This window comes from Heterocephalus glaber, unplaced genomic scaffold (assembly GCF_053883595.1).
Source record: "Heterocephalus glaber isolate CG9 unplaced genomic scaffold, H.glaber_assembly_v1.0 deba00001662, whole genome shotgun sequence".
NCBI classification, from domain to species: domain Eukaryota; kingdom Metazoa; phylum Chordata; class Mammalia; order Rodentia; family Bathyergidae; genus Heterocephalus; species Heterocephalus glaber.
The window spans coordinates 4,515,412-4,523,801 of record NW_028258403.1 but is presented as its reverse complement, the minus strand read 5'-3'; the positions used below and the strand labels follow the sequence as shown (position 1 = coordinate 4,523,801).

At 39.1% G+C, this 8,390-nt stretch overlaps 1 protein-coding gene across 10 annotated transcripts in view; it reads right to left on the bottom strand.

Moving 5' to 3' along the window:
* The window catches only part of Rnf212b (ring finger protein 212B), a 52,634-nt gene that overhangs the window by 7,013 nt on the left and 37,231 nt on the right, over positions 1-8,390 (bottom strand). For 9 of the 10 annotated variants that reach the window (XR_015445795.1, XM_087197182.1, XM_087197174.1 and 6 more), the window contains 3 exons: positions 3,337-3,376; positions 2,951-3,048; positions 2,236-2,297 (listed from right to left, as the gene is read on the bottom strand). Coding sequence is in view for 9 of the 10 variants with exons in the window: in XM_087197182.1 (XP_087053308.1) it covers positions 2,236-2,297; positions 2,951-3,048; positions 3,337-3,376 (200 nt within the window). In the remaining variant the exon portion in view is untranslated. Of the gene's footprint in view, positions 1-7; positions 1,308-2,235; positions 2,298-2,950; positions 3,049-3,336; positions 3,377-8,390 lie in introns of those variants that run through there. The other variant, XM_087197176.1, reaches the window with a different exon arrangement.

Sequence of the window (8,390 nt, the reverse complement as noted above, 5' to 3'; positions counted from 1 at the left end):
TGGTAAACAGAACAGGAAGGCATATTTGAGTGTTTATAACAAAAATGGCTAGTAAGACCCTCTCAAGCCATTATGTGAAGTTTATCAGAACATAATCAAGTACTGTTGGTTTCCCGAGGTATTTTTTTTTCGGTACCAGGGATGGAACTCGGGTCCTTGTGCTTGCGCAGCAGGCAGTGAAACCACTGAGCTAAATCCGTGGCCATCTTGAGGTTTTTTTCCTACTGCATGATGATTAGTTAGATTTGATGTCTCTTGTGTGACAAGGCTTTGTTGTTGCTTACAAAACTCTGAAATATTTCAGTGGCTAAGGATGATAAAAAGAATGGTTTATAAAAATTATTTGAAAATCCAACTGTTCTGGAAGACCTAGAACATGTGATTACCATGCCCAGAGATGATTAGCAGGGAAGCAGAATTCTTAAGCCTCTAGGGAGGTGGTACTTTCTTCAATAACTATTTTTGAAAAACCTTTAAAATGGAAAAAAATTTAAAAGGCAGAATAGAATAATGAATACAGCCAGGCATGGTGGTGTGTGCTTGTAATCCTAGCACTTGGGAGGCTGAGGCAGGAGGATCGCTGAGAGTTCCAGGCCAGCCTAAACTACACAGCGAGACCCTGTCTCAAAAAAAAAAAACAATAATGAACTCATATAACCATCACACCCAACTTCATGGCTGATTTTCTATTTCTACTTTCCCACTGATCCTATCTACTATATTTAAACTAAAGTAACATCCAGATATAATTTCCGACCCATAAAATTTTGTATGCATCTACAAAGAATAAACAGAATCATCATGCGTAAAAAATGCCCAATGTTGGGCCAGGGATTTAGCTCAGCGGTTTCGCCGCCTGCTGCGCAAGGACCCGAGTTCAATCCCTGGTACCACCCCCCCCCAAAAAAAACCCAAAATGCCCAATGTTAAAAAATCCTTAATATCAAATGTCCAATAGACATCTGATTTTCCTTGTCTAATAGAATTTTTAACAGCTTTTTAAAAATCAAGATCCAATATCCTCAGAACCCATGCCATAAAAATTGAAAGGCAAGACTAGACTTTTCATTTAATAGAGGCCTTAACAATAGAGGCCTCTCATTATCATGTCCTTTTCCTTTTGTTGCCCAGATAAGACCCATACTTTCATAAATTTACAAAGTATTATTCTACCTATCTCTGGAGAAATAAATGTGGCTTTTCATAGTTCAAGTAAAACCTTCACCCAAAAGATACAGTCCAGGCCGGGGATTTAGCTCAGTGATTCCGCCACCTGTCTCACAAGTGCAAGGTCCCGAGTTCAATCCCTGGTACCAAAAAAACCCAAAAGATACAGTCCACTGAAAATACTTTGTTGTGGAACTACTGAGCAGTGCTACTGTGTCACTGGCCAAGACCCCATGGTTGAAATCTCACTACCATTTGACTTAATTTTAAAAACTCCAAGCAGGGTGTGGTGGCACATGCTTGTAATCCCAGCACTTGGGAGGCTAGCTTGGGCTACATAGTGAGTTCAAGACCAACCTAAACCACATAGCGAGACCCCGTCTTAAAAAACAAAACAAAACAAAACAAAACCTCCAGGCCACAGACCTATAATCAGATATTTAGGAAGCTGAGGCAGGAAGATAATAAGTTCAGGGCCAGCCTGGGCAATTTAGTGAGACCCTGTCTCAAAAAAGGACTCAGTACTAGAGCACTTGCTACCATATATGAAGCCCTAGGTTCAATCCTCAGTACTACAAAAAAACTTTTTTTTTGGTACTGGGAATTGAACTCAGAACCTTGAGCTTGCAAGGCAGGCACTGCACCTGTCTCACAAGCATAAGGTCCAGAGTTCGATCCCCAGTACCAAAAAAAAAGGAAAAACCCCAAACCAGGAAGCTAATCAGACAGTAGTATAGAATCTTTGAAAATGAGACTAGGAGCCAGGCATGGTGGTACACATATGTAGCTTCACCATGGGAAGCTGAGGCAGGATTATTGCCACAAGTTTAGGACCAGCCTAGGGTACACAGTTCAAAGCCACCCTGAACTACATAGCAAGACCCTGTCTCAAAAAAGCAAAAATAAAAAACCATCCTAGAAAACTGCAAACACATTTACTACATCTGAAACCCATGTCACTCTGCACTAGTTACATTCTACCACCTTAACAAGACCAGAGGCCTTTAGTGTGCCAGCCCAGCCATGTGAGTTTTTGTGCACAGGTAAGTTACACTAACCAGGCCTTACCTGCAGGACTGGTAGCTGGAAACCAGGAAGATTCTCTCGAGGAGTCCTGCTTTCCCTCTGGCCTGAAGGACAGAAGGAAATGGTAAGGGACAGTTTTGGGCAGTTGTTCAGCACTGCTACTTGTGGTCAGGGTCTCTGGATAGTTCCTAAATCAAAGGAACGCTACTCAAAAAGGAAAAGACTATTAGCTAAGCAATTTAAGAGGTAAGTTATAAAGTCCATTATTTCCTATGAGGATGGGATGCCAACAGAGAAGGCTTGAGATTTGAGTTTAATTATGACTGGAAAGACAGGGAATATATTTAGGTGAGCTATGAAAGATGGCAGTCCCTTAGCAAGAGGGCTGGTAGCAGAGGTACTCTTATTTAAAAAGATAGGGAGAAAAAAGGATATTGATTTTATAATCCTCAGAATTGAGCTCCCAGCATGTTCAACATAGGGATTTTTTAAAAAAGCCAGTTCATTCTAATCCTATAGGTCAACCTGGCTCAATAGTAGAATTCAACAGGTGACAGGATGAGTGTTATGCAGGCAAAATCCAGAGCTTCTCTCTACTGTAAAGGAAATAGAGTAACTCTTTAAAAAAAAAATTAAGGAACCAAACTGGGAACAGTGCTCTTTAAGGGGCAAATGTCAATTTTTTGTCACCTTGGAAATCTTCACTTTAGTTTGTGTCAGTGGTTGAAACTCCACTCCTTTGGGAATGTTAACTTACCAGAACTGTTGGGGGTTAGGACTCTTGTGTGGCCAGACTCCCCATTTAGAAATGGTCTGACACAAAAAATCCCCAGCCCAGAGGAAGCAGATGAAGTTCTAAGGAGAGGAAATAAAAACATCAGCAGAGAAAAGGAAACATAAAAGCAAAATGCTTATGTAAAGGAAGGGCCTAAACATTTAGGCCAGAGAGGAGGAACTCCCCTGCTTGTGAAAACAAAATTAAATAATTCAGGTGTATATTAAACACAGTGTTATTCAACCTGCTCTTTTGTTTCTAAAGCAGATTATAAATTTCAGTGGTATAGACCAGTGAAGTAACTCCAGGGCTGCTGGCAGAGTGTCCGGGTGAACAGATCCCCAGAAAGGAAGCATAATGTTACTCACCTATAAGTTAGGTTGTGAGTTGAAGCTGGTGAGGGAGTTTCTAGAAAACATAAAAAATAGCCTGTATGATAATCCAGGAACTGGAGAAGAGAGTCAAGACACTAGGAAAAAAAAAAAAAAAAAAATACACTAGGGGCCAGGGCAAAAGAAATGGGGATCAAAGATTTAGTAGATACGTTAGCATTAGGGGCTAATGTTAAGTGCAAAAGCTTAAAAATCACCTAGCAGTGTCTTACAAAAGTGCTTTGTCCTCCATTTCATGAGTCTGGGTCAGGATCCATTCATGTCTTGATGTGTTGTAATATATCTGTCTTGGTTTCCCCTCTAAGATGGAGATTACTTAGAAGTACAACTAAAGACCAAGGTTATTAAACTGGCTAGAGTGATATCAGCAAAAATGGTGGGAAAAAAAGCATTAAAATTTATTTTTTCCATAAAAGCAATGAGAAACCAGCTGTGGTGGTGCACACCTATAATACTAGCACTCTGGAAAGCTGAGGAAGATCACAAGTTCCAGCCCAGCTTGGGCAATTTAGCAACACAGATACTGTATCAAAACTTTAAAAATGTTTTTCTAAAAAGGGGTCGGAAATGTAGCTTTCTGCAAAGGCTGTGTGTTCAATCCCCAGTACTACCACCCCCCAAGCAATGAGAAAACTGGCAAAAATGGTGAGATCAGCTTTTTCTGAACTCTGAAAATCAATAAAGAGCTTGTAGCAACCTAGAGAATGGGTATTCCAAAAGATAGTTGAATGTCAGTTTAAAACAAACAAACAAGCTTTGTAGCATTATTTTAACTTGCCCTATTCCCCTTTCTCCTTCTCTGGCTCCATGAAAGCTGTGAAAACAATAGGCCACAATCATGGTGAAAACAAGTATGGCAGTCACTAGAGGAAGGAGCAGGGTTGGAGCTCTGCAGCTTAATTCTAAGAGAACTCATTATTTGACCTGTCCAGTGGTTCCCCAGAAGACCTTACTTGCAAGGCTGTCTTTATTTGACTTGAGTTGGGACTCAGGCTCACCACGTCTCAGAGTTCAGGGCTCACTAAGTCCAAAAAGACCTTCTCCCTATAAATGTTTGCTGCAAACAATCAGAGGTACTTGTTTCCGCTGCCTAAAATGATTATCAGCTGAGGCAAATAATAAGCTAACTAAAAAAGCATAAAGGTAAAGGTAGGGAATGAGATGTCCGTGGGGCTTTGAAAAGTTCCAACACAGTCCTGGGAATCAAGAAGGTCACAGGCATACAGATGTGCACATGCTCAGGAAGCACCTGAGAAGGTCCTAAGCTCACACTTCAGGCTGAACTCCAGGCTGTACAAGCAGGAAGTAAAGGCCAAGGCACAGCTGTCACCTAGCTGGCTGAGGGCTAAAAGTATGCAAATTATGTGACATAGAAAGAGGCAAGAAATTGTCCCCTATACAAAGAAGAAAAAAAAGAAACTGTTCCTGAGGAAGCCTAGGCATTGGGCTTTCTAGAAAAGGATTTAAAATGAGCTATTTTAGATATAGTCAAAGAAATAAAGGAGAGCATATGTAAAACACTAAATGAAAAGACAAGAATGGTGCCTCAAAAAATAGAGAATTTTATGTAAAAATTTTATGTAAAAACTCTGAAGTTGAAAAGCATAATAGCAGCTGGTTGTGGTGGCACACACCTGTAATCCCAGCCCTCTGGAAGGCTGAGGCAGGAGGACTGGAAGTCTGAACCTAGCCTAGACAATTTAGTGACTTAGCAAGACTTTGTCTCAAAATAAAAAATTTTTAAAAAGTACTGGGGCCGGGATGTAGCTCAGTGGCACCGCACCTGCCTGGTAAGCACAAGGTCCTGAGTTTGATCCCTGGAACCAGAAAAAAAAAAGTGAGTGATAGTTTGGGGCTGGGGATGTAGCTCAGTGGAGCCATACCTGCCTGGCAAATGCAAGGTCATGAGTTCGATCCTCAGTACCGAAAAACAAAAAAACACAAAGATGGAATCTTGGAGATTATGATACTAAGCAAAGGATATATAAAGAATGCCTTTGCCATCAATATACTAAAAAAAAGCACTAGGGTTGTAGTTCTGTGTGAAGGCCCTGGGTTCAATCCTCAGTATCATAGAAGGGTTTAATAAGAATTTTATAACTATAATAAGAACTTTACTAGAGGGGCAGATATGATTAAGCAGAAAAAGAATCTGCAAATTTGTAAGACAAATGAGATTATTCTGAGCAAAAGAAAGCATCAAAAAACTGAAGCTTTCAGAGACCTTGATGGGACACCAATGTATGTACAATGTGCATTTCAGAAGTGGAAAGCATAAGGCAGAAAGGATATTTCAGGAGATAATGACCCCAAATTTCACAAATTAGATAAAAAATGATCTATACATATCAAGAATCTCTACAATCTCCAAATAGGAATAAACTTAAAACTACAGCTATCATAATCAAACTTTTGGAAGATGAGCACAAAGAATCTTTTTTTTTCTTTTTTTATCATCTGTAAAATGGAGTTTATGATAGCCACCCCCCCAATGCACATAGTATTACTGCAAAGATTAAGTGAAACTGATATAACATAAGACCCTATATATTGATAAAACAGTCTCAAGGCATTTTAAGATCATTTAATAATTAGCTAGTATGAGAAGGAAAAGGAAGAAGCAGGGTACTGTCAAAAAGTAACAGAGGGCCTTTCTGTAGAAATGACTTAAGTTCTAAAGGACGATAAAGATCCAGTCAACCAAAGAGGATAGAAAAGAATTCAGGGTCAGAGTCTCATATATCAAAGCCATCTCATTATATGAAAAAATCCTTAAAATTGATGTCCTCAGCCTGGAAGACTCTCACTAAGTAGCCTGAGGTGTTAAACATTTGAGAAATACTGTTTTACACTTGAGGAGAGAAGGAACCAGCAAAGGGTACTATGAGGAAGAATCTAGGGAGGTCAAAGGAAAATCTAGATTTTACAGTAAGGGAGGCAAAAAATAAGCATTTTAAGAAGGTAAAAATGATCAACATGGCCGGGGATTTAGCTCAGTGGTTCTGGCGCCTGCCTTGCAAGCACAAGGTCCCGAGTTCAATCCCCGGCACCAAAAAAAAAAAAAAAAAGATCAACATTGTAGAAAATTGCTGGAGCTCCAATAGGAGAGGACTGAAAAGTGTCCACTGAGACTTACAGCTGGAAGCCAGACTGGAATAAATCAGTGAGGAGAAATGAAAAAGTAAAATGGTGCTGGAAACCCTTTTTAGGAAGGAAAGTAAGGCATCCAACAGTTTACTTTTCAAAGAAAAAAACCTTAAAAGCAGCAAGAAAGAAGTCACTATCAGGCACCATAGAGGCTAAAACAGTGGAATAACATACTCAGTGCTGAAAGATTATCACCAAAAACTTATATTCCGAAATACTATTCTCTAAAAATTAAGCTGGGTGCAGTGGCATGCACCTGTAATGCGGGGACTCTGGGAAGCAGAGGCAGGAGGATCTCAAGTTCAAGTCCATCCAGGGCAACTTAGAAACTTAGTGAGATCCTGTTTCAAACTAAAAAATAAAAAGGATTGGGGATGTAGCTCAGTGTAAAGGCCCTGGTTCAAACCCCAGCCCACAAAACATAACAAAAAACCCCAACTTGTATTAATAAGCACACAATTTATATACAGTTTGTATACTAACTGCACAATGGCACGGGAGAGAAAACAACTACAGGAGCAAAATTTCTGTGTCCTATTGAAATTAAGTGTGGGATGGGGCTGGGGATTTAGCTCAGTGGTTTGGCTGCCTGCTGTGTAAGCCCAAGGACCCGAGTTCAATTCTTGGTACCAAAAAAAAAAACAAAACAGAAATTAAGTGTGGGAAAATTTAAAGTAGATTGTTATAAATCGTTAACTGTAATTTCTTTTTTTTTTTTTGGTACCAGGGATTGAAGTCGGGTCCTTGCGCTTGCGCAGCAGGCGGCCAAACCACTGAGCTAAATCCCCAGCTTGTTAACTGTAATTTCTAAAAAATTCCAAAACATACAGAAGAACAAGGGAACTAAAGTGATACACTAGAAAATAATCTAACATAAGAGGACAGTAATAGAGGAAATGAGGACTAAAAAGATATAGACAAGCCAACCATGGTCATGCAAGGCTGTAATCCCAGTACTGTGGGAGGCTGAGACATAAGGATCATGAATTTGAAGCCAACCAGATCTACACAGTTAGAGGCCACCCTGGGACATAGCAAGACCCAGCTAAAAAACAAAATAAAATAACAACAAAAAATACTTCAGACATATAGAAAACAAATAGCTAAATGGCAGAAGTTCTACTTTATCAGTAATTACATTAAATGTACCTGGATTAAACTCTCCAATTAAAAGGAAAATGGATTTTTTAAAAAACAGGTCCAAGTATACACTGTAAGACTATTTTTAATTTTTATCACCACATATTTGAAATATATAATGATCACATTAATTGTGGGGAGTTGGTTCATGTATACAACACACCTTACTTCTTTTTACATTCCCTTTGCCTCTCTTCTCTACCTCCTCCCTCCATCTCTTGGTCCCTTTCCCATTTGCAAAAGATCTATCTCCCTGTTTTTTATTATTAATTTTTTGTTTTGCTCTTTATTTATACTTTGGGCTTCCCATATAAAAGAAACCATGCAATATTTATGCTTCTATGTCTGATTTATTTTCCTTAACATTATGGTCTCAAGGTGCATCCATTTTCTTACAAATTTATCCTTCTTTATAGCAGAATAGTATTCCATTGTATATAAATACCATATTTTGAGCCAGGGATTTAGCTCAGTGGCACTGCACCTGCCTTGCAAGTGCAAGGTCCAGAGTTCAATCCCTGGTACCAAAAAACAAAACAAACAAACAAATAAATACCACATTTTTTTCTATCCATTCATCTGTTGGACACAAAGGCCAATTCCAAGATTTGCTATTATGAATTGTGCTACTATAAAAATGGGAATGCATGTATCGCCATAATATGATGACATTAACTTTTTCAGGAAGATATCTAGAAGGGGAATAGCTGAGTTGAATCAAATTTTTATTTTTATTTTTTTGA